The sequence below is a fragment of the Falco cherrug genome, chromosome 8 (assembly GCF_023634085.1).
Source record: "Falco cherrug isolate bFalChe1 chromosome 8, bFalChe1.pri, whole genome shotgun sequence".
NCBI classification, from domain to species: Eukaryota; Metazoa; Chordata; class Aves; order Falconiformes; family Falconidae; genus Falco; species Falco cherrug.
The window spans coordinates 26,223,853-26,249,402 of record NC_073704.1 but is presented as its reverse complement, the minus strand read 5'-3'; the positions used below and the strand labels follow the sequence as shown (position 1 = coordinate 26,249,402).

Below are 25,550 nucleotides of genomic sequence, written 5' to 3'. Positions count from 1 at the left end.
TGCAAGGAGAAGAGGAAGTGTGAGGGATTCCTGCACCCCACAAAGAGACAGGGCCATGATGGGGGCCACTGCACCAACACTGGAGGGTCAGCCTGGCTTTGCACAGGCTTGGCTCTATGAGGAAAAAAATGATGCACCTCTCCCCCAGCATGAAGAGGCTTGGAGACACCAAGTCACCAGGAGAAGCTGGTGTTGCCCCACAAAATCTAAGGGAACCTTCCATCCCTGCCCTCTGAAGGAGGAAGGGGGACAGAGCTAGCAAAGACCCTGCTCCAAGCAGCCCAGGGGAAGGAAAAGGGGCAGGGGACATGTGCTCCCCCCAGGTTAGGGCACTCACTTTCGTTCCTGGGGGTCCAAGTCACAGAAGGTGACAGTGTTGAGGGGGTAGTGTCGCCGGAAGAACAATCTGAAACACAAGGCAGGGAGCGTCAGGGCCAGGGAAGCACCACCTCTGCCCCACCACAGCCCAGCCCCACCAGCACAGGGGACACTCCCGTGGGTCTCCCCTAGGATGCTCCAGGAGTCAAGGACAAAGCACAGCCCTGCCCATGACCAGCTTCATGCCACCCCAGGGACATCCTTCATCAACACACTCCCTGGATCACAGCCTCACTGGCTTTGGGGACCCAGGGACGTGGCCATGGGGGCTCTTACTTCCTCTGGTTGTCCGTTAAGGTGATGCCTTGTGCAGAGACTTTGAAGTGGACGATGGTAGCAGTGGGTGTGGGATCAGCCACCAGCGTCTCGCCAACAGCCTTTGCGATGGCCTGGGGGCCTGTCAGTGACTCCATCTCCACAGAATTGATGAAGAGGACATTGCAGGCTAGAAAGGGAGACAGCAGCCATGGGATCAACCACTGCTCTGAGCCACATTTACGCTGGAACAGCCCCTCTCTACTCACCCGCACCCTGTTTGAGGAGGTCTGTGGCTGAGTTGGTGGCAGACGCAGTGTCTTTCTTTTCCTCCATGGGATCTGGAAGACATGTGATGGTTACTGTTGCTCCCTGCTTGGAAACCTACTCTGTTCCTGCAGGCTGTGAGGGTGGATGCAATCCCTTTTGGTCCTGGCTCTTACCTCGGTCAGGAATGACCAGCTTGCAGGGCAGGGCCAAGGGCATAATGGAGTGCTGGTACACCAGAGCCGAGAGACAGCCTGGGGACAGAGAGGAGATGGTCAGTGCAGGGCTGGGGGGACAGGCTTCCCCAGCGTTAGGTTGTTGTTGCTCCGGGTGGATGGAAGCAGGCTTTCAGTAGGTTTCTTCGCTGTGGTCCTAATGCCACATGTGGCGATTTGTCTTGCTGAAACTACCATGCCTGCCCACGGACGGCTCAGGGAGGGGGAAGAGATGCCAGGGCCTCCTTAGGAACAACAAATGGGACAGAGCTCCTTGTGCAGCACCTCAGAGCACATTAGCCATGGGATAAATAAAACAAGGAGAGCCCCTGCCCTCCACCCTGCCCAGTAGCATCATTTGTCCGGCATCTATGTGCAGAAAGGTATGTACCTGTGCACACAAGCACATTTGTGTGCACTCATGAGTGTGCATGACTCCAGAGGCTCCAAATGCGCACAGGACTCAGCTACACAAGGACAAGAGGCAGTAACAGAGGCAGAGCTCTCCCAGACACCTGACAGCTCTGCTTTGATAGTCCAGCAAAGGCAAGGCTCTCCCCACCCAGCCCCGCATGTGGAGAGCACACTGGGGCCACTCACCAAAATTGGGCTCATTGGGGCATCCTTTTAGTTTCACACCCCGTGGGCTAGTCTCGATGAGGAAGTGCCTTACCAGTTCGTTGGTGATGTCTCCTGGAAAGAAACAGTATGTTCTCACACCAGAGCCACCCTCCTCCTCCTGCTTCTCTGCAGTCCCATGGGGAAACCAGTGCTCCAGCTCAAGGAAGGGGTCCCTACCACCCTGCATACCCTCCTCAAATCCAGCCCTTTGTACAGGGTCAACCCCAAGCCAGGCTCCCCAGTGGTGTCGATGGGCTGGGGAGGCTGTGCCCATTTTACCATGCCAAAGCCCAAGATGCAGATGAGCTCAGGGCAGAGGTTGTCTGGTGCTTCCCTGTGCCCTGGGAGGGAGGGATCCTGCCACATCAGCACATACCCAAGGGCATGACTGGCTCAGCAGACCCAGCTGCCCGCTCACCCCGGCTGAATGATGGAAGGCATCTTGGCGTGGGATGGAGAAGGGCATACAATACCTTTCTTGTTCTGCTGCATGACTGTGGGAGGCGGAGAAGCTACTTTCATGGCAAGGCCGTAGGCTCCCCGGAAGGAGTGGCTGTCTCGGATGATGAAAGCCCCTGGCTCCCTGTCCTTCAGCAGTGCAATGGCTGCAGGACAGAATGGCAGACCTCAGAGCCAGCATAGCAAGAGCCAATGCGCCTTCTAAAGCCACAAGGTTTGGGTCAGGACTGGGCACCCCCGTTCCACAGCCTCGCAGCTGGGCACTGCAATATTACCATCCCCCCTGCACATCTGCATGGCGGTCTCAAGTGGGTCTTCAGCCAGGCAGGGGCTCATCTCCCCCTGGCCTCCACTGCCCTGTGTGGGCATCTCAGAGCATCCATTCCCACCCAGCCCACCTCTGAGCAACTAAGCACTGGAGAGCAGGCAGGGACCAAATGCTGGGACATTGCCCCTGAAGGCACCTTGCCCTCTCCTTGTTCTCCCCACTTATTTTAGCTATGTCTCCAATACCCCTCTGAAGACTCTGAACTCAAGATCTGGGTGCTTTGCACCCCAAACTGCATAGATCCACTGCACACTGCAGGGACCAGTGCTCCTCCATGAAGGGGAAGGTTTGGGGAGCCCATGTCATGCAAGCCTGCAGCTGAGCTGGGCTTCAACCCCCCTTCTGCAATGGTCTGAGCATGCACAATTCACCTTCACTCCTAACTCAGCCTCTCAGGGAAATTCTTGCTAATCCCTGTGATCCAAAATACACACCAACTCCCAACCACGGCTCACTCAACTGCATCCTTCGCACTGTGCCATCTACCCACCCTGCTCCCTGGAGATCTCCGGTTTATACCAGTACTTGGAAGTGTCCTGCACAAACTTGACATTGGCACGAGTCTCGGGGCTGACATCTGCAAGGAAAGGAAAAGAAGACAAGGAAAAAGTTAAAAGATGCTGTATCTAAAATTCCATATGAGTTTTTAGCAAATCTGGCTAAAGCATTAACACCTCCACCTCCTTTCAGCCCCAGCACATTGCTTTAACCTCAACCCAATCCTCCATACCCAGGCAGGCTGATCATCACCTGGAGCTTAAGGGGCTGCTGGGCACCTGAAGCTAAATCCAAGCACAAGAGCCCTCAAAGGGCTGTGCATCGAATGAGCCTCTTGGCCACAGAGCCAGAAACAAAATGGGAACTCATCATTTAAAAGGGAGCTGGCTGGGTGAAATGAAAGCTGTTGGAGGAAAGAGAGATGTCCAGAGGGTGGTAGAGAAATCCTCTGACTTCAGAAGACCTTCACTGCTCTCCAGTATTTAAGATTTGGCTTGTCCACTGTAAAAATAAATTCCTTCCCTTACCTGTGCCCTGTGCAAAGGAACTGGGCAGGTTGACCTACCCTGGGAAAAGCTACGTACGCAGCCCCAGCCCGACCCTGCCTCGCTCAGTGCCTATCAGTAACATAGCCCTGATGGGACCCGGTCCTCTGGCCATGAAACTTGTCACTTCACTTGGGTAACATTTCCAACCACCTGCCTTCCAAAAACAACTGATCAAACAAGCCAGAGGGCTGGACAGCATCTCTGCTGGAGACATATTAACAATCCTTTGCAATCTGGTCACCTCTGGAGAGGCAGGGGTCTCACTAATTGTTATGTGTTTTATTTGCTCATGCTTCCCTGCTGGGAAGGGTCCCCAGCCACAGCGAGTCACAGGGCCAGGGCGGGCACCAGCATGCCCACAAAGGGCTGCCTGCTCGGCAGCAAAACCAGCCCAGCAGCCAGAGCCAGGAGCCACTGCGGCCCCACGGCTTTATTCCCCTGTCCTATCAATCCAATCTTGGCGTCACCGAGGTGTCCAGTAACTGGAGCCAGTGAAGGCATTCCAGGCACAGTGGCACCCAGGGCACGGCACACCATTTGAAGTGAGGAGGCAGTGCCCCAGCAGGGTCCCAGCGGGGTAAAGCCTGCCAGGAATGGGGCCGGGAGGTCAGCACATCCCCACAGCAAAGAAAAGCCACCTCCGGGTGCTTTGATCTCCCTGTACACAACTCTGGGTGCTGTTTACGTCAGTGACGCCAGCTCGGTGCTTTTCCTGTTTGGATTTGCCAGAAAGTGGAGGAAATGGCCCAAGCCCCAGCGGTGCCGTCAGTTTGCAGATGGTGCAGGAGGGGTAAATCAGGACACGGCTGCAACCCCTTCCCCGCCGGCCAGCAAGGAGGAGGAAGGGAGAGTCCTGGGCACGGCAGGGGGATGCAGAGACCTCCAAGGGCATCCCTTACCTGGCATGGAGAACTTGGAGAAGTCTGGCAGCGTGTGGGAGAAGGTGACAGCACTCCCACTGCTGGGGCTGGACATGCCACTGGAGAGGGGGGAGGATGCCTTGCCATTGACGGTGGCATAGTTGGGGAGGCTGTTGGAGCGGTCCCCGGCCGACATCCGCCGCTTCTCAGGCAGTGCAGGCTGTGGCGTGGGGCTGCCCTGGCGGTAGGCGGCCGAGTCCGGGGAAGAGGAGTGCGGCGTGCTCGTGCCAGGGTAGTACGCCGGCGAGACAGGGAAGGATGGCGTGGAAGGAGGCTGGTAACCAGAGGAGCTGCTCTGCCGAGACAGTGTCGGGCGCCTCTCCTCTGGGCTGGAGTAGCCATACAGGGGGCTGCCAGGGGGGACGGCTGCCGCAGCTTGATGCCTGGCCAGGCTGGGGCTCCCTGGTGGGGCCACCAGGTTGCCATGGGCCACTACAGTGTGTCTGCCCAGTCCAGGGCTGCCGGGAGTGCCGCTTACGCTGGGGTTGACGGCTCTTCGCCCGAAGCTGGGGCTGGATGGCGTGTTGGTAGCCACTGTCCGGTGCAGGGTGCGGGGGCTCCCTGGCAGGACATGGACCCCCACCACATTGACCTGTGCCTGCGGCCGAGCTTGGGGGTCTGGCTGGAGGCTGGCTCGGCCATCGGGATAGTCGGGGCTGGTATATGCTGAGCCCGGGACCCCACCTTGGACCATTGCAAAGGAAGATGGAGACGAGTTCTGGTAGCTGCTGTTAGCAGAGGGTGTCTGCGAGCTGACAGGTGACCGGCAAACAGGCTCAGCCAAGGCATGGGAAGGTGTAACTGTGCTGTGGGGGCTGCCCTCTGATGGGTAGCTGCGGAGGGAGGCCCTGAGGAGAGATGAGAAGGAGGATTCAGCTCCACTGCTCATTCCTGCTGCTGGCTAGCACCCTTCTGTGAGTGGCGCACAGGGAAACTGAGGCACAGCAGCAGCAAGCTGCTCAGCTTTCAGAGGCAATGGTGGGATGGGTCCTGCCAGCTGCATGAAAGCAACCAGAGGCAGCTTTAGTTCTACCATGCATCCTAATTCCCTCTCAAGGTACGATTTTCTGGGAGACAGAGCCTTTTACCAGCTCCTCTTGCAGCAAACCACCTGATGCGCTCCTCTCTGCCAGCCTTGCCAGGCTGGGATGGTGCAGGACACCTCACAGGCTGGGGTGGGACATGACACAGGGACAATGGCTCCATTGCACCACAGGGGACCAATGCTCAGCCTAACCCAGGGCTAGGGGTTAGCATTGACCCCATGCTTCCTCCCACCCCAGGGGGTTCCCTGTGAGGTTCCCTCTCCCTCTGGCAAGATGCTACTTAGGTGCAGTGACCACAAAGTGACCACCAGTGACTCAGCTTTGTGTTCTCAAGGTAGTGAGTGACATGGTTGGCCAGGACCCCCAAACCCTGTGTGGGGAGATGGGGGTCCTTGCAAAGGCAACTTCAATGTGGGAGCAAGCCTGTGCACCTGGCGCTGACCCCAGCCGCACCAGCCCCTGGGACCTGCACCACTGCCTTACCCGTCCACACTGTGAATGGGGCTGCTGGTGGAGACAGGGCTGGGGGTAGTGAAGGAGTTGGTGAAGGTGCCATTCCTGGCAGGCACCTCCAGGCCCGCAGGCTGGGTGGTGGGCAGGCTCCCTCCCCTGCCTGTCGTGGCCGTGCGTGCCACCGACTCGACGTAGCTCCTGGGCTCTGTGGCAAAAAAAAAGGGGAAAACGGATGAGCCTGCCGCTTGCATGGGAAGGAGGTATCCCTGTTTCAGCCAGTGAAGATGTTTGAGCTCAGCTTCTCCAGTGGCACATTCCTACCCTGTCCCTCTTTCCCCAGGGCTTGTGCAAAAGCATCTCTGGCTCATCTGGGCCTTTAGATTACTCCAAGAGATGCTGCAGACCCCAGCCAGTGCACAGGCAGGGGGCCATGCTCACCCCTTTCCCTGAGGGGGCCACAGCACATGGGACCACAGTCCCTTTGCACACCATAGCCCCTCCGCCCTGCTCTGAGTCAGCGTCCCTCCCCACCCAGGATGCCAAATAGCACATGTCGTGCTCCCTGCTCATCCTCAGCCCCTAAAAATAGAGCCAGTGACTGTCCAGCCTGTGCTGACTCACACGGGACTGATGACGATGCCCTGTGGTCCCTGCCCTGTGTGGCCCACCTATGCCAGCCATCTCCAGCAGCAGACCAGAGAGCAGCTCCAACTATTTCCACTGCAGCATCCAACACTCTCACTCCCAGCCCGCCTTGAAACCAGAGCCCGTGAGCACGACCAAGAAAAGCAATTTTCCTTTGGAGCCACCAAGCAGTCCTGTGCCAGAAGCAGCGGGCTGGGCTGGCCGTTACCAGCCACGGCAGCTGCCAGACCCAGCCCTTCCTCCTCCCTTTCCACCCTGCCTCCTGCTCCATCCAGACTGGTCCCCATCCCTACAATAGCCCCCACAGCCCCCAGGCCCCCCACCAAAAGCTGTGCTGGAGGGAGGGGCTGCAGCTTCAGTCCCACCCCTCTGTGCCCCTGCAGCCATTACACCTCAGCTGGCATGTGCCACCAACTGACTCCATGCTGGGGCACAGCGCCCTAAGTGACACCCACCAGCATCAAACACTATGGGCTGGGCACCCTTGCAGGTCCCTGGCTCCATGCTGGCCATGCCTGAGGCAGCTCCGCAGCAGTAATTAGCATGGCAAACATTATCATTATTATTATTATTATTAGTCATAACAGCCAGGCTCCAGCTAAGGCTGCCAGCAACCCAGCCTGCTCACAGCCAGCAATGCCGATGCACAGCTCCATGTTCAGTGTCAGACCAGGGAGTTGCAAGGAAAAAGACTGTCACAGGTCCCCCTCCTTCCCCCACAGCATCTCTGTGCCCCATCCGCCTGCACACAGGGAAGGAGGAGTTCATCCCTTGGGCTGATCTCCCTGCCCAGCCCTGCCCAACCATCCTAGGGAAGATATGAGCCAAAACCAGACCAAGGACCTTAACACGGGCTGGGTACCAGCATCCAAGGCAGGACACATGACAGGGTCGAGGCACTGCCCAGAAGGACACCCAGGGCAGCTGTGAGAAACTCATCGCCACTTAGGTAATTAAATTAATTTCACAGCTACTCAGTTTCCCCCCAGCTCCCCACTCCAGACTAAAATTAGCCAGACTGTACATATGAGTCAGCCTGCAAGAGGTTAAGACCAAAGGGCTGCAAAAATGCCAGCCCCTCCTGCAAAGGTGGGGGCTGAATGGAGGCAGGCTTGGGGAGGGGGGACAGCACACATGTGCCACAGTGAGGTGTGTCACCATGGGCATGAGTTCAAGTCGTTTGGTTCAATATGGGGGAAAAAAAGAAGAAAAAAAAGGTGGGAGTTTCAGACGGGATTTTTTTAGGTTGAAAAATCTGATCTTGCCTCCTGTTTTTTTCTTGGAAGAGGCTCCAGAGATGGGAAGATGGTGGGAGAATAGAGAGGCTGTGAGTCACCAGGGAGGTGGAAAGTCATTTGAGAATCCCAAATCCAAGCAGGACTGCACTCCAGCCAGAAATCCCCAGCACTGCAACTGTGCCTGTTTTAAAGCCTCCTCGGAGGTGGCAGGCAGGACCTGAGCTCCTGGGCTGCTAGAGCATCCCTTAGCCCCAGGCACAGTCCGGCCACACAGGCGGGGATCTGCTGAGCAGAGCCTGGAGGGCAGGGATCCTTGTGGGGTGTGCAGCTGAGTGCAGAGGGTGCTAAGCCAAAGTTTTGTTTAGCCAAAACACCAGTCCCTTCTTAGGACTACAGGTTCAAACCCCCAGAAACCTTCAGGTTATCAGAGAGGAGGAAGAAGAAGGGCAAGAGGCTGGCGGTGGCCAATCTGCCTTGCCAGCGTGGGGTCACTGGACATCCTTGCTCCGAGTCAGCCATAACACAAGTGGCCTGAACACCACAGGAACAGACAAGCAGCGCAGCTTGAGCTCCTGAGGGTTTGGTGGGAAAGAGAGGAGAGGTGACGTTCACATCTTTGTAGAGTTAAAGCTGGACAGAAATGGTAAAGCTGGGGGGTGGGGGGAACAGGGACTTAAGAGGGAAAAAACTGGTTTTATCCCAGCTTTTCTTCCTTTAATGTATCCAAGAAGCCATCGCTGAAAAATCAGCTCTGGAAGCAGAACGTTTTCTTCAAGCACTTTCTCCAAGATCACACAATGTTCAGGTTTGGGTTATGTACATTTTGAGGAACTCACAGAGGGAAATTCTGACAGCTCTCAGCACCACGGGAAGAATCACAAACTTGCCAAGAAGAGATACCCTTTCTCCAAAACCCATCCTGAACACAATTCCCCATCCTGGCCCCGAGGGCCCAAAGTTTCATTAAAGAAAACAAAACCACCCAACCACTGTTAGATAGCAGGTGGCACTCCAGGGAACCACAGCCACTCCTGAAGCCTCTGTCCCCCCAGGAGACATGCCACCCCAGAGCCTGCAGTGCCTCCTCCATCAGCACAGCCACTCCTGAGCTGACATCCCAGCTCAGCCCCATCCTTGGCATCCCCAAAGAGGTGCAGCACAGGGACAGGAGACGGGGGCGGAATCTGAGCAGACTCCCAGCCAGCAGAAGATGCACACCGGCTGCCGGCGCTGTGCTGCTGCCCAGCCAGCTGAGCCAGCAGCCCACTGGTGGCCTCTGCGCCTGCTGACCTTTTGTGCTGCACTTTGGTTTATTTTTGCTCCAAACAGCAGTGGCAAAGCCAGATCAGGAAGGCAGGAGCCCCAAACCGGGACTGCTTCTCCCAGCTCCCCCCACAAGGCTCATACAAGGCTTGCCACAGCATGCCAGCATCCCCAGCACCCTCTGGCATGGGTGACACACTGGCATGGGTCAGCACACACTGACAAAGAGCTCTCAGCCCCTATGGATGACTGATACCCAACGTTGACAGACCTCCAGGTCCAATTTGGACATCAGGGAATCCAACACAACACAAGGCACAATGCTCCCTTCCTCGAAAGGGAGCAGGATGGGCAAGACTCAGGCTCCTACATCCCTGAGGGACAGTGCGAGGGAAGGCTGCTGGCACAGACAGTTGGAGCCTGCTCTGAGCAACAGTTCCGACAGCGGGGATGAGCAGGGAGGAGACAGAGAAAGAAAAGCCTTTCTTACCTTCTTCAGAGTCACCACCCGCCTCCCCTTCTAGCTCTGAGAGATGAAGGAGCAGGGGAGCAATGGGAGCAGGAAGAGGAGGAAGAAGGGAGGTGCGAGACAGAAAGAAAAAGAAATCAGAGTTAAGCAGCTTTGCCTTGCTCAGGGAGGGACACACAGAGCACAAAGCAGAACGCCACACCTCCCCGACACTGTGCCCCAAACGGGACACCCAGCCTCAGACACCCCCAGGGTCCACCAGGGTATTCCAGAGATGATGTCTAAAACCCAGGAGGCTGGTTGCAGGTGGGGAAGAGGGAACAGCCCAGCAGGGAGCCACCACAAAGTACTGCTCCAAAAAGCCCAGCAAGGGCAAAAAAAGCATCAGTTCTCCCTTGGGGTCAGAACGAGAAGGGTCTCGCTGGGTGGGCTCAGCCAGGCCATGCCCCCCAGGCTCAGCCAGGTTTTGGGGAGGTTGCACTCAGCCCTGAGATGGCCCAGGAAGGGGCCCTGGGTGCTGGGGAGCAGTGAGGTCTGGCTTGGCAGACTGCTCTGGGGTGCATCCCCAGGACAGCAGGGCCTTTGCACCCAAGGACCACTCTCCAGGATAGAGAGGGCTCTGGATACTGTTCTGGCTGACAGGCTCGACTCCCAGAGAGCAAACCCTTTCCAGCTGTGCTGGGGAGAAGGGACGGAGGGAGGGAAAAACACAGCGCTGGCCAGGAGGCAGGACCGTGGGGTTTTCCAGCCTCCACCACTGAAGACCCTGCTGGGCTGAGGCCCCCCCAGAGCCGTACCACATCCCCCCATCCTCACACAGTCCCAGAGTCCCCACAAGAGGTGACAAGGACCCCAAGGCCACCTGGGCCCAAAAGGGATGCAGAAGTACCTTCCCCAGCCAGGGGGCCCTTCCAAGGGTATCCCCACAGATGCCTCCACACACAAACCGCCCGCAGCCCCAGTGCCCACACTCACCTCCCACCGGATGCAGCAGGATCTCAGCCGGGTTGTGGGGTTTCAGCCCCAGTGCTGAGAGTGGGGTCTTGGCCAGGCCGGGGGGAGAACGCACTGTCAGAACAGGGCACACAAGCATTAGTGGAGGGGTTGGAGGTAAAACTTCAGAAAGGCTGTAACTGCCCAGGGGTTCAGAGCCCCCTGACCCACCCCACCCACCCGCTGCAATGGCAGGCTGCTGGGAAGAGAAGATGCCACGGATGAAGCAGCACCTCAGGGAAGGGCCCCAATCCTCCTCTCCATTTTGGGAGAGGGCACAGGGCAGGAGGCACCTGAAAACAAGCAGCCTGCCCCATCGCGGGGCTGGCAGGACGGAAAAAGGGGGCAACTCCCACCAGGGCAGTCCCAGACCCCATCTCCAAGCGCTGTCTCTGTAAGCAAATGGTCCCACCATACAGGCATGAAGCCTCTTTCATTGCCCCTGTGAGAGCTGCCATCCCCCCAACACAGCTCTCCCAAACCTCAACCCCCCTCTGCTGATGCCCACGTCTGGCTGAGCTGGGACCAGGCTGTCCCGGAGCAGTCATCATCCCCATGAAAAGGACAGCAGGACTGCCAAAACCCTCCCACCCTCTAGACCAGCTTGATGGGTGGGTGAGGATGTTCACACAGAGCATGTTCCCCCAGGGGTGGAAATGCACACATGAGGTCTGTACCCCTGTGCCCATACGTACATACCAGGAGAAGCTGCATATGTACATATGGCTATGGTATGGATGCACCAGCAGTGTGGGGTGGCAGGGTTTTATGGGGCAGGGCAGACCTCCCTGAGCTGAATGTGCCTCCTCTTCCCTCCTGCCCCCTGGGTTTGGCCCATTTCCCCAGTGCTGCATTTTCCCACACCAGGGGGGACCTCCTGGCCTCATCTCCAGCAGGAGGGCCCGGAGGGCACATTCCTCCAGCAGCATCTGAATGTCCCTGACGGTCAGTGCAGGCACGGGCCCACAGCGAGGCCGGGAGGCGGCGGGTGGTGGGAGCTCCAGAGGAAAGCCAGACCTTTGCCCTGATGCCGGGTCCCCCGGCAGCCTGGGGCTGCAGCAGCCAAGCAGCGAGTCCCTGGGAAACCAAGACGGCAGCGCCTTCCCCAGCGGGTGTCCAATTTCCCCAAATCTTGTCAGCCACAAGCCGCAATGTCAGCTCGCACCTCCGCTGGCTGACAAGCAGCAGGGTAGGGTCCCTCCCTGGCCTGGGAATTCCCCCGGGACCAACCTCTCCCCGTGGAGAGGAACTGCTCCCGTATCCCCCGGGGGTCACTTTGGCGAAGCCTGCAAGCTGCAGCTTCAAACTTCCCAGGCCTCCCGGGCTGGCGTGTGACAAAAAGCATTGCCTCCGGGCCACGTCCCCAGTCAGACTGTTCCCGTCACCTCTTCGAGTGACTCATCCCGCAAAACGAGCCACTGTCCCACAGCCAGGGAGCTGCTGCCTCTGGAACAAGCTCTCCAGTGCCCCAAAACAACAGGGCCATTCCCAAGCTGCCAAGTGCCCTGGGGATGCTCCCACACTCCAGTCACTGCATCCCACGAGATGGGGCTCAAACATCAGTGGGTTGCAGGGGAGAAACAGCAACGGTGCAGGAGAAAACAGTCTCGAGCCCCATCGGCTGAGCTATGGGGGGCAGGACGTGGCATCAGAGGGGGCTGGGCCCAGCCTGAGCATCCCCAGCCCTAAAGCATCCATCAGCCTTGATCCCTCAAAAATGTTTTGGAGGAGGTAGGGGGCTGCTGTCGTTTTGATCGGTTTCCCAGTTGACCAGCTGCTCCGTTGCACTGGTCCAGCCTGAGTCATGCTGTGCCGACGTGAGGCTGCTCATCAGGTTCATCGCTCGAGCCAGCCACACACCAGTCCACACAAACCCACTGTGACTGCGCAGTCAGGGTTAGTCAGAAAGGAGGCATGCTGCACTGGAGGAGCCGAGACAAGCTGCATGCAAACGGCTGGCATCTCCCAGCCATTTCCCCCTCCTGCCCTGGAAACAGTGAGAAGTGGTATGGTGTGTGAGAGTCTGCTCTGAGTCCCCTCCTATTCTTCAGTCCCTCCTGCCTTCCCTCCACTCGCTTGCTACTGCAGTCTTGCTGCCCTTCTTGCCATGCTGGTAGGAAAGATGGGGAGATGCAGAACCAGAACAGAGTGAAAGGATGCTGTCTTTCGGACCCTGCTTCTCTCTTTATCCTGCCTTGGGATCCCATGCAAGAAACACCCAGTAAGGGCGAGAAAAAGCCAACAGGAGGGTGCTGAGCATGGGATGCTGGTGGCAGTGCAAAGCGGCGAGATGTGGAGGAAAGGAGGATGGAGAGAAAGAGTGATTAACATGGCAGTGGGTGTCTGGAGACCAGAGCTGTCTGACCCTTGACAAATTTCTGGCCTACCAAGCCCCGCCGCCTCCCGGAGCCGCAGCACTTACAGGGACTGGAGTAAGGGGGTTGTGGTGAGACGGGGAAGGCTGGGGTGGGGGGAGAAATCTCACCGCCGCTGGAGGGTGGGCTGGTGGGGGAGGCACCCTCCATCTCTTCAAAGGCTTCTTTGTAGCTGTGGAGGTGAGGCTGGGGAGGACAGGAGAAAGGGTCAGTCCCATCCTTATGATGGGCACAAACCTCCAGCATACCCCAAGGAAGGAGCAGAGGGGGCAAAGGGAAGGTTTTCACCTCCTCCCTGCTAACCACCACCACAGAGAGCATCATTGACCCCCAGCCCTCCAGGGTGCTGCAGATGCCAACCAAGCCTTCTCCCTCCCCAGAGGTGTCTACCCCCTATCAGCCACCTACCCACGCAAGCACCCCCTGATCCCAGCACACCTCTTTGGGCCTCCCTCCAGGGTTGGCCGCAATGGTGCTGACCACCTCGGGCGAGAGGATGGTGGGGCTGCGGGGTGAACTAGGCTCCGGCGAGCTCTTCTCATAGTGGCTGTTGCTGGGGGTCCGCTTGCGGGCAGGCACAGCGCTCTCCTCTGGGGGCTTCTCCCGGGACTGCACCCCTGTGGGGCAAGCACAGGGTGGGAGGCGGGTGAGGAGCTGCTGGCCAAGATGAGGACCAGCAGGAGATGCTCTGGGCTGATCTGAGAGGTGTCCCCAGGGCCATGTGCCATGGAGGGAGCTCTGCCCAGCCGAGATGGCAGCTTCAGCACTCACCTGCATCTAACCCCTGGACCAGCATCAACAGTTTTGAGCTGAGGCAGATACACCCTACAGCAGTGGCCTGGGGACAAGCAATAAAGCAATGCAGAGTTGTGGCTACTGGCTGGATTGCTGCACCAGCCCTCCCAAGCATCACGAGACTTGGGCTCAGGGACGACAACCCCCAGCAGTGGGTGCAAGGGGCATGAGCATCCTCTGAGCAGCCCAGCCAGCACAGCCCTGCAGAGCTCCAAGGATCTGGACCTCCCAACAGCATCACGGTGGGAAAAGGCCAAATCCCCAGCACCAGGGCAGCTGCATCCCTGCTCCCACAGCCAGATGTGGCTTCAACCACAGTGGCAGAAAAAGCCTGGTTTTTTGAATCCCCAAGGCAGAGGGAGCATCAGGTCCAAAGGAAGGACTCCAACAGAGGGATGGTGCAGGGAACCCCAACAAACCACTGCTGATCTCCTACTCCCAGCACAAAGCCTTCCTAAAACGGGTGACTGGCATCTCCTCTCCATCTCCCCCCAAACCTCCTTTCCAGACCCCAGAACCATGAGCCACCAGTGACTACAGCCTGGGGAGAAGGAGCAAGCAAGTCACTGTGGGAGAATGTGTTTCTCCAGGCTGTCGGGGTCTGGTAGATCCCACTGCGATCCCTACAGGCTGCGATAAAGCCCAGAAACAGGGACAAAGCCAGCACAGGGCAAGTGGTCATGAGGCGCTGGGATGAGAGGTGTGACCCCAACTCTCCCAGCACCCAAACACACTCTCCACTCCAACTTGCCTGATGAAGAGGTTAATTAGGGCTCACAGATGATAGTGCCAGGTTCAGTGCAGGGCAACTGCACAGAGCACCACTGGCGCCGCTCGGAGCCCTGCAGGAATCCCATTCTTCCCAGGGACCCACACGGCAGTGGGGTGACCTCTGCTCTCAGACCCACTACTAGCACAGGTGACAGGACCACCCCCTCCACCTTTCCCACAGAGGCAGGGAGCACTCTCGCTCCCCTTGGCCAGCACGCTGGGGGGGGTGGTAGAAGAGGGGGGTGGGGGGGTGGGGGGGAAGAGGCCAGCATCACGCTCCAGGAAATGCACTTTTCAAACACCAACTCCTTTCCCACGGGCTGGCGGAGGAAAACCAGCCATCAGCTGCTTCCCCTCACTCCCTGGGGCTCCACGCGGGACCCACGCCTCACGCCCGCTGACCTCCCCTCTTCACCGCCCTGGCACCCACACCAGAGCTTCCCCGGCCCTGGCCCCGGGAGAGGGCTGGGAGCACGGGAGGGAGGGAGGTGGCCGGGGTGCATTTCTAAATAACCAGCCCAGTGAATGGCAACAACAATAAAATCGCAGCTCAGGGGGAGAGGCGGCCAGGCTGCAAGGCAGGGGACATGAGCCAACGGGGCCGGCTCCAGCCGCGGAGGCGGCCTGGAAAATTCCACTAAGAGCAGCTTTGAAACCCAACTCCCGATCCCTTCTGCAGGTGCTCGCCGGCGCGGGGGACAGCCATGAAAAAGGCCTGTGGAGGAGCGGGAGGGAGGAGAGGGTCCCTAGGAAGCTACCCTGCAGGCATGGGCAGCATCGCATAGAGCCACCCTGTATCTTCTGCCCTGCTCTTCACTTGAAGGGAATGAAGCCCTGAGTTGTGAGCCCAGGGAGAAACAAATTTTGGGGGAAAAACAAAGTAAAATCTTATATTTTCTGTTTGTCTTTCCACCTTGTGTGCCATGGGGTGTCCTGCACGCTGTAGGAGCATTACCAGGAGCATCCCTTGGCCCATCCCAAAGTGAGCTGCACCAACCAAGCACTGCAAAGAGGCAGGGACTGGCTCCTTGAGTCATGCATGCCTGCCTTGCTTTGTTTTCCATTTGGGAAGCACAAACAGCAGCTCGCTAGGACCCTGCTGTCAGTGCACATCCCACATTTGCAGCGTGGGACTCCCTGCATGTCACCCAGCTGCAGGGTGCTGGATCTGGCCCATTGGGACACCCAGGAGCTCACTGGGCTTTGGCTGCTCCACCCCCCAGACATGGAGAGCAGCCGGGGCCATGGGGAGGGGAGGGAGGAGAAGGGAAAAAAGGGACTCATTGTTAGGGAGCAAAGAGTGGGAAACTTCACAGGCTGCCCAGAGCAAAGCCTGGAGGAAACCCAGGCTCTGAGCACGGCTCCCCCAACCCCCTGGGTGATTTATGGGCTGGAAACTACACTTGAAAAACAAACTCTCCTTTCCCCAGCTCGCTGTGCCCCCTTGGCAGACATACAGCCTCCCTTAGCCACAGTACTTCCACCGGCCCCCCAAGGGATGCCCAGCTCAGCTGCAGGAGGGAGGGAGTCCCAACCACAGGGAGGGAACAGCAGCCTGCACCCCGCTCCCCACCCCAGCCTCCACCACCTCTGGCACTACTACCCTTTCTATTGCCCATTTAACTCCCTAACCTGACAGCAACTCTCCCCCAGCAAGGTCCTGCCCTTGGACTCAGCACAGCTCTAGGACTGGGGAAAGGCAGGAGCACAACAGCCAGGCAAGGAGGAAACAGGAGGGATTTAAACCCAGGTGGTTTTGCGGCTGGGAAGCTGGGTTTTGGGGCCAAATCAGGAGGCAGTGCTTTTTGGGCATGAGATGTTGGAGCTACTGCCAGACAGGAGCTGGGCAACACCCCCAAGGTGAGAAGGCAAAGCAGCATCCTATGGCCCTTGGGATGTGGCACCCAGCAGTTAAAGCCAGACTGGGATACACAACGCCCAGAGAAAAGAGAGATGCAAACTTGCTCCCTGATTGCACAAGGAACAGCAGCAGATGTTGCCATGTACCGCTCTCCACCAGAGCCCAACTCACCCTGTCCCACCAGGCACAGACACATCTACTGCTCCCCACCTCCCAGCCTGATCACTGCAAACGGGCATGACAAAATACCTTACTCTGTGCTGAGGAATGGGAGGGTTCAAACCTCTTCGGTCCTCCTGGGGAGAAACCCGAGGTGCCAGCAGAGAGAGAAAGGTCATCCAGAAAGCTGGTGACTCCCCAGCCCACTCTTTCTTCCCAGCCCCTCTCCATACCCTTCCTCCTGCTCACCCCAGGACAAGTGGGTGCAAACCAAGCACCAAGTAGGTCCCCAGCACCTGTCACCCAGGGCAGACTCACCTCCAGGGAGCACAAGTCACATCGCCTAAACCCCAGCCTCAGCAACTCACATTCTGTGGCTGCAAACAGACCCACGGGGAACCCCTGGCTGAAGCAGGTGAGACCCTGCTGGGCCAGGAACTGGCTGAACCTGGGATCTGTGGAGCTGCACCCCAGCCCTTGTCTCCCCGAGGAGTGAGCCACATCCAGGACAAAGCTCAGAGGGGCTGGTGTAAGCACCTAGGCCAGCAGTGAAACCCCACCAGAGAGCAGTGCCAGGCTTGGATGAGATGCAAAACCAAGTGTGGACAGGGGAGTCTGTACCCAGGGCCAGGGGCTCCTCCATGACCAGAGGAGGTCAAGGTGGGCCCTGAGCATTACTCTGCTGAGAAAGGGGATCAGTTCTGCATGGGGAGGGTCTCCCAAGCCTCCCTCCATCCCACATCCATGCAACACACAGAGCACTCAGCATGCAAGGATAGGGGAGGAAGAAGGGAGGGGTGGAAGGAGGGAGGAGAGAGAAGGGAAAAGGAAGAAAGGATGTGATGGAGGAATGGACAAGAGGGAAGAAGGATGGATGGGGAAGGCTGGAGGACAAGAAAGGAGGGAGGTGGAATGAACAAACCGGAGGAGAAGGACCGTTGCTGGTTCAGAGAAGGACGGGGGGCTTTGGTGCTCTTGTTGAGGTCCCTGAGCTTGGCGTTGTACTCTGCCAGCGTACCAGGACAGGGAGCGCAAGGAGGGGGGAAAGTCACACGGGACAGACACGGTTCCCCATGGGGAAAGGAAGGGGCAGACAGGACAAGTGTCACAAGATACAATAGGGAGAGAGAGAGAGAAAACAAGAGAAAATATTAGTTGGGCTCCAACAGATGAGCCTGGGGTCACCTGGGGGGTCCGAGGGAGCTCAGACCCTGCTTGGAGCTGCTTCCCCATCACCCAAATTGCCTGTCTTCAGGCACCACTTAAACCCATATGGGAAATCAGTGGTGGCTCCCAGCCACACATGGCCTTGTGCAACGCCACAAACATCCCATCACTATCACCTTGGGAATGGCCCTGTGCAGATCCCTTCCATCAGGGGATGCCCAGGGCTGGGACAAGAAGGGATGACCCCAGACACCTCACTGGGAGATGAAGGGGACTTGAAGGATGGCAGGACCGGCTCCTCTCTGCAGGGAGGTGCTAGGGATGCCAGTGCTGCCCTGTTCCATCTCTTTCCCTCCATCACCAGTGGGAAGTGGGAACAGAAGCACTCCCCTGCAGGCCATGGAGGAGGTGTGAGATGCTCCTCGTTGCTCTGCTGGAACACGCAGGCAATTTATAGCAGCAGGGAATGTAAACAAACCCATCCGTGCCCCACCATCCCCATCGGCTGTCCCCTCCCAGCACTGGCTTCAGGACACCTTGTTCCCGCCGGAGGTCAGGCTGCCCACCAGCACTGTCCCTGCCTCAGCATAGACGGCCCAGCTCCAGCAGGGACAGGTGGCCACAGGCTTGGGACGACCCCAGGACGCCTCTCCCCCCCCAGGAAGCCCAGTGGCTGCAGGGGGATGAGAGTGACCCCAGCCCAGCCTTGAGAACCTGATCCCAGGGTTGGGGGGGACGGATTTTTCGGTAGGCACCATCAAACATTCATTTCCTACCCACTCCAAAAACTGTTCCTCCTCTCCTGAGGACTCTGCTCTTTTCCACCCTATATTTTCCCCTCCATGTTTTTGGGGAGGCATCTGCTCCTTATAATATTCAGTCCAGACATACAGCATGGTTTGGGCATCTGTGTGCCAAGCCCTGGGACCCTCTGTGGATCTGGCCTGCACCACCGAGGTCAGGTTCAGATAGATGCAAAGTTCCCCCAACACCTCTGCAACCCCCTCTGTCCCTCTCCCTGCTGCTGGCACCCTTCTTGCCCCCAACCTCCCTTGGTGCCGCAGTGACTCAGCCCCCATGACTGGGAGGTTGGTGCTGTTGGATTTTTCCAGCCAGGCCTTTTCCCCCTCCCTCTAATGCCAGGCGAGTTTCTGGACTGAGCGCAGAGCTGGAAGGGACGGAGCTGCCAAGCCCCAGCATCACAAGCTGGCCCCCAGCCCGGCCGCAACCCCAAACCCTTCCCAAATGTCACTCCGCAACTCAACAACTGCAGCTGAAGCAGCAGGGAGGGAGGGCACTGAGCTGCCACAAGGCCATGGCACCTTCCTCCTGGGAGGCTGGGTCCCTCTGCATCCCCAAAGCCCCCAAGCCGGAGCTACAGGAGGGCAGGGAACTGGAGGACACAGTTTCCCCTCTGTGGCACAGAACAAATGCCTTCATCCAGCCATGGCACCAACATCCAGTGCTGCGCCCAGCCAAGCACTGCACCAAACCCTGTTGGCAGGGCTGGGAAATGCCTTCCCAGCCCCGACCGCTGCCCCGAGGCCAGGGCCAGCTTCAGACAACCCCAGGCCAAACTGGCTGGGCAGAAATGCTGCTGCCAGCCTGCAGCCTGTCCCCTACTCCAGCAGCACCCCAGCTGCCTGGGGAGGAGGTCTGAGCACCAGACCCAGCACTCCCAGGGGGTAAGCAGGGCCTGAAATGAGGGAGCAGCCCAGCTACATTAAACACAAGGCAAATGCTCTGCTGGGACCTTATACCAGAGCACACTCCAGGCAGGGACAGCATCTTGTCTAAAGTGGGGTCCAGGCAGGACACCTCAGCCAGAGATGAAAACACCTTCCCAAACATGGCCATATTCTCCCCAAAGGGCAGAAATTCCTCCAGGATCCAGTGAGCGGCCCTGCTGCAGGTGACAGACCAGCCTCATATCCCAAAGGGGTGAGGATGGGGGCGGGGGCCAACCCCCTCGGCCACCCCTTCTCCCCACCTCTGGGTGATGCTGACGGTCTCAGATGGCAAAGACGGTCTCAGCAAAGGAGAGTGGCACAGGCTGCCCCCCTGCCCGGTGTGCCCCCACGGCGGGTGGCTCAGTCCCAAACCCAGATCCAGCACGGATGAGTAGTCGCTGCATCTCCCGTCCCCGGCTCCACCATGCATACCAACCCCGCAGGCTCCGGCTTCTTGGGACATGTGGTCCCCCCCGTCCCCCCGAGGAATCAAAGCATCCTACCTGCCACCCTGTGGGCCACCAGGCCCTCCAGATTCAAGGGCTCTTCTGCTGACCTCGACAGGTCTTCATAGCTCTCTGGTCCCTTGAAGGGCGTCTGGGTTTGTGCTGGGACGGTGGGGGAAGGTGGGGAGGAGACAAGGAGCTGCTGAGACCCGACGGGGCTGTAGGAAGTGCTGAGTGGGAGGATGCCCATCGGTGTTCCAGGTGAGGCATGGCTGTAGCTCCTCGGCTCCGGCACTGGTGCTGGCTGGTAGCTGTACGGCGAATACGTTTCCTGGTACTCATGCACCCCGTAGTCTGGCTCTCCAGGAGAATAGCCTTTGCCCCCGGGCTCAGAGACCACGGGGCTCACAGAGGTGCTGAATGACCTTGGCTGGGCCACCTGCGGAGCTGGCCGGCTGTAGATGCCAGCAATGGGCTGGGCCGAGAGGGAGGAGAGCAGGGGTCCCACCGGCTTGTCCTGGCGGGAGGTGGCAGGCACACTCTGTGACTTGTGGACGGCAGGCGCGAGGTCCAGCATGAGGACATCGAGGGCTTCAATGGACTGCTCGATCTCCCGGCAGGAGGGTGCCCGGGGAAATTCAGGCATGCTGTGGCTGTGTGGGGGCACCGGCTGCAGTGGGCTGGGCTGGGGGCTGCAGCTGGAGACACTGGGGCTGTGGCTCTCCACACTGCCCTCCTGCAGCCGGGAAGGCGGCCGGCTCCCTCCTTGCTGCTGCCAGGAATTCAAGCCCCTTTGCACAGCCTCCCGGCTGCTGGTGCTGCGAGCCGGGGCCTGGGGCAGTGCCGGGGTCGCATCGTACTTGGCCGTGTCCACCGCTGGGAAAGACCGGGAGCGGTAGGTGCCAGGGGGGTCATAGCCATACAGGTAGGGCTGGGAGCCAGGCAGTGGCTGGGGCTGGAGCCAGCCCAAGGTGTGGGATCCCGGCGGGCGCTGCGGGTAACCAGCCAGGTGCTCCTGAGCAGATGCTGAGGGCCGCAAGGGAGGCAGCGGGTCACGGACGTGGTGGCCCATCAGGGCGTTCTGGTTGTTGTAGGGGTAGCCACCGTTGGAGAGTGGCTCACCGTCGTACAGCCCCTCCTTCGGCAGCTTCTCAGCCCCATTGCAGCTCGAGGGGCCATTGGGCAGGGAGGAGAGACTGCCCACCCGGGGTGCCTCCTGGTAGCCGGCCTCGCTGGCAGTGGTGCCATCCAAGGAGGAGAGTGTGCCCAGGCTGCCCACACTGTGCTCATCCTGGTTGGGCAGCTCGTCGTCCAAGATATCTGTCTCCCGCTCAGCCACCAGCGCCGCGGCATTCCCATTGACGTGCACCTGAGCTGGCACCACGTGGCGGCCCAGCATGGTGGGCAGGCGCGCCGGTACAGAGCTGGGCACGTGGTTGTGCATGGGTGGTGCGCTCTCCAAGCCAAAGCCAACAAGCAGACGATCCAGCTCCCGCTTCTCCTCGGGGCTCAGCACCGCCTGGCCACCAGGCGCCCTGGGCACCCCCGGCTCATCGGTCCGGTCGGTCTTGGTGGAGGCAGTGGAGTTGCCTGAGTCGCTGCTCACCGAGAGCGTGTGCTCAACGTGGTTGGGCGCTGCTGAGAGGGGGAGGCGGGTGGCGTTGACAGCACCAGTGCTGCCGTGGAGGGAGTCTTTCTTCTTCACTTTAGCGTAGAGGCTCCCGTCCAGGGGCCCTTGTGTGTGCCCAACCTCTGCAAGGGGAGAAACGAACACGAGACCCCAGATCAATTGCTGGCTTTCTGCATGGAGCTAATGGGTCCCATTAGCCGGTGGTTTCGATCTCTTCCATGCCGCCGGAATGCTTAACAACCAGCATCACTGTCTCCTCAGCACCCTCCGCAATCCCACGGGCGCCACCATGCAGAGACACCGGAGCCAGACCCCCCCATCCCCATGCACCTACGGCCTCCCGCCCTGCATGCTGTCCGGCCCTGCCCTGCAAGCACCACCTGCTCCACTGGGATTCACCAAATATCCCCACCCTGGTTCTAGGCATCCTTCCTGGCAACTCCCCTCCACGGCAGGCAAGGGCTGGGGCTGCCCACACAGTCAGCCATCATTGCTCCACAGGGCTCACCCGACCTCAAAGGGCCACATAGCACCAGGGAGGCGAACAAGGAGGTGGGGGAGATGCACCACAGCCCGTAGGAGGATGGGCTGAGGCAGTAAGGATCTGGCCTTGTAGCTCTGTGTATCTCCAGCTGGATGAATGTACTCAGCCCACGGGTGAAGGACAGATGAACCACGGACCCATCTTCCCTCTCTCTGCCCTCTCTCCCTCCCAGATGATGCAAAGACCCAGCCAGCTGCCCATCCCTGACATTTTCTTCCCTGGCTACACACAGACTCCCACCCTTTCTGTCCTTCCCCTTCCCTCTCTCAGGCCAGGTGGATCTGCCTCAAATCATTCCTCACTGCCCTGAAGCTCCCTCGCAGGCAGTACCTCTGCCCAACCCCAAACATGCAGCATCTCCTCCCCAGGAGGTGCCGAGCACCCTGGCACCACGATTCAAGGTCGGTGTGAGCAGCTGGCTCCACCCCACAGCCCCAAAAGGCTGGGAGGCAGTCAGGGCACAGCAGCATCACCACCAGCAACCCTGCACCCCAGCTCCAAGCCCTCTCCTCCCACAACCCCCAGCATCCCCAACACCACCACCAGCTGCACCCTTTAAACCTTTCCAAATGGGGCAGCCAGATTTTGGGGGCACAGAGGGATGTCAGTCACCAAGACAGCAATGCGGACAGCCCTCAGGCCGTGTCCCCCCCTGCCAGAGTGTGTGCAGCACCGGCCAGGCTTCAGACTCTTTGTTTTTCCAGCTCCCTGCCGAGGTTTCCTGGAAGGGCCCACGAGCAGCATTAAACACTTTCTTTTGGAGGAAAAAATGACTCTTCCTTGGCAGGGAGCCAGGCGGCTGACTCAGGAACGGAAGACGGCCCTAACGCGATAGTGTGAAATCAGAGCGCTCCTATCTGCAAGCAAAACACTTCCGAAAGCCAGCCCTGAGCAGGGACGGCTTAACCAGTCCCACGCCACCACACCCGTGCCCCAGCAGCTCCTGCACCACCAATCCCCCTCACTGTAAAAGAGGAGGGCAGTAATACCCAGCATGAGTCTTATCAAGTCAGGGTCCCCTCCTCACCACTCATTTTCTACTCTCAAATCCCCATCGGCAGCATCCTAAGGACACAGCCAAGCCCCAAGCTCCCCTTGCATTGGAGATGCCCCAGGACTGTACAGGAGGGTCCTCTCTGGGCACTCGGTGCAGGAAAGGATGAGGATGGGGTCCACAAATTCTCTGAGAGTCTCAGAGCTCCTTCAACCAGCTAGTGTAGCCAGGAACCGGGAGTGTTTGACTCCACAACACCTCCCGTACCAGGGAAACAGGGGAAAGAGGGAGGGAATCTCATCCCGTGGAGGCAGAAAGGAAAAAGCAGCATGTCCAGGGACAGCATCAATGCCAGAGAGGCTGAGACATTGCCTGGAGCTGAGGAAAAGGCCCAGCCCTCCTGTCTGATGGCAGCGATGGGTGCCGGCCTGTCCAGGAAACAGGGCAAGAGCCAGGATGGGGGCTGGGATAAATAGGGCAGGGGAATAGAAAGAGAAAGGGACTAAATAAATATAAATGAAAGCACGTGGCACCAAGGGAGAAAATAGATGGGAAAGGCTTTAATTAGACTGTGGCCTGGGTACTGCCCCATGGCTGGTAGAAAAGTCTTGAAGCAGGGTCAGGATGGGGCACGACGCAGTTCACAGAAAAGCCAGAAAGCCCCGAGTGCCCCATCCCACCCCACCTTCCCCAGATGCTCCAGCCAGGCGGGGACATGGGGGGTCTGGTGGCCCCCACTCTAAGAGCAGTACCAGGGTAGTAAGCAAGGATGGCATCATGACACCTCCACCGTCAGCCAAGCCCTCATCCCATGGCTCCTCTGCCCCAGCTCTGACTGTCCACCCTGTCCTTATCCCCAAACATTCCCTGGGCTCTGACACCAAGAGCCAAATTCTGCTGTTCCCCACCACTCTCAGGCCCCCTCCACCACCCCTGGGCTATGCCATCACTCACATGACTTTCACCTGAGAAGGTGAATAAAATCCCCCAAAAAAAGACAAAGGGAAGGAGGGACAGGCTGCCTTAACTGAAGCAGCCATCCCCAAAGCAGCAGGCTCCAAGGTCCCAGTTTGCAAAGTGTTTGCAGGTCCCAGCAAGGTCAGATTTTGTCCCTGAAGGTCAGAGCAGCTCCAGCCTGCCAGGCTGTGCCATCCCAGCGTGGGCTGGGTTTGCCCAGGGCTCAGCCCCAGACGCAGCTCTGCTCCAGCTCTATCTGCTCCAGCTGTATCGAGGCAGCTGGGGGAAGCACTGTGCCCAGTCTGGTCCCACCACTGCGGCCAGGCTCACTGCCCTGGCAGGGCAATACTCTGCCCTCTCCCTCCCCAGCACCATGCGGCTACACCCAGGAGAAAAACTGGTCCAGGGCACTTGTGACAATGGGAAGGGGGGTCAGCTTGCATCCCCAAAATCCCAGCCATCTGCCTCATGCCCAGTGGGGTGCACCATACAGCATCATGCACCAGCATAAATCCTGGCTGGGGCTCTGCACCAGTGCAGAGGAAAAGGCTGGGGCACCACCAGGTCTCCCCTTGTCCTGTCCCCAGCAGCATCCCACCTGCTGCCTTCATGCCCCACCACCCAGAGCCCAGGCCTCAGGGCATCTCTGGAGCATCAGCTGGCAGGGAAGATCCTGGGGTCCCAGGACCCTTTGTAGAGTGAAGGATGAGGGCTGAGTCCCATGGGGAAGAGCTCAGCCCCCTTCCCAGCTCTGGTTTTATCCTGTGCCCAAATATGATGGCAAGAAGTAACCCCAGCCCCTGAGCTGTGAGTCACCACAGCCATGAATTCCCCACCCACCCCCAGCCCTTACCCTCATCCCCTCTGGCTCAAATAAAAGCAAAGTCAGGACTTACCAAAGGGGACCGGGAAGAAAAGATCCCAGGTGAAGAGAACAAGCGGGCAGCCAATATCCCTTTCCTTTGCCCCTTCCAGCCCCAGAGCCTTCCAGGGGACCCGCTGCGGTGGCAGCTCAAACGGCGTCCGCAGCCGGCTCCGTGTATCCGTCCAGGACAGGAGCCGACGGCCCGGAGCTGGCTTTGGTTGGCGTTTGTCCCTTTCGCTTTGCTTTCCCTCTGGCAAAGGGAGCTACTCCCTCGCCAGCGCCATGTCCCACGGGGCCAGCGAGAGGGGCACCCCGAGGGCTGCGGGGCGCCGGAGGGGCTCGGATGCGGGGTACCCCCGGGGCACCGGGTGCCGGAGGGGAGGATGGAGGAGAGGAAGGCGGCAGAGGCAGGAGATGGGCTGGAGGCTGGAGGTACGGCTGTGCTCCCCTCCGCCCCAGACCACACAGGGACTAGTGGGAGGGGAAGGGCAGAAGCAGCAAGGCGGCGGGGGGCCGCCCCAGCCTAAGCCCCCGCCCGGGTTAACCCCAGCGAGGTGCCGGGACAGCCGTGGAGGGAGGACAGCCAGACAGACAGCTCCTAGCGATGCATATTAACTACTTCCTCCACAGGCAGGGCTGCGCCGGGTTAACTGTTTCCTA

General features: G+C 59.0%; 1 protein-coding gene across 7 annotated transcripts in view; it reads right to left on the bottom strand.

The window, feature by feature from the left end:
• TNS1 (tensin 1) overlaps positions 1-25,550 on the bottom strand; it is a 55,084-nt gene that overhangs the window by 5,736 nt on the left and 23,798 nt on the right. For 2 of the 7 annotated variants that reach the window (XM_055718510.1, XM_055718512.1), the window contains 14 exons: positions 19,958-21,652; positions 13,410-13,588; positions 13,019-13,157; positions 10,579-10,671; positions 9,625-9,660; positions 6,019-6,193; positions 4,469-5,337; positions 3,014-3,100; positions 2,210-2,341; positions 1,716-1,808; positions 1,077-1,154; positions 903-974; positions 655-823; positions 338-406 (listed from right to left, as the gene is read on the bottom strand). In XM_055718510.1, coding sequence (XP_055574485.1) covers positions 338-406; positions 655-823; positions 903-974; positions 1,077-1,154; positions 1,716-1,808; positions 2,210-2,341; positions 3,014-3,100; positions 4,469-5,337; positions 6,019-6,193; positions 9,625-9,660; positions 10,579-10,671; positions 13,019-13,157; positions 13,410-13,588; positions 19,958-21,652 — 3,886 coding nt within the window. The remainder of the gene's footprint in view (positions 1-337; positions 407-654; positions 824-902; positions 975-1,076; positions 1,155-1,715; positions 1,809-2,209; positions 2,342-3,013; positions 3,101-4,468; positions 5,338-6,018; positions 6,194-9,624; positions 9,661-10,578; positions 10,672-13,018; positions 13,158-13,409; positions 13,589-19,957; positions 21,653-25,550) is intronic. The other 5 variants (XM_055718513.1, XM_055718511.1, XM_055718515.1 and 2 more) reach the window with 5 other exon arrangements.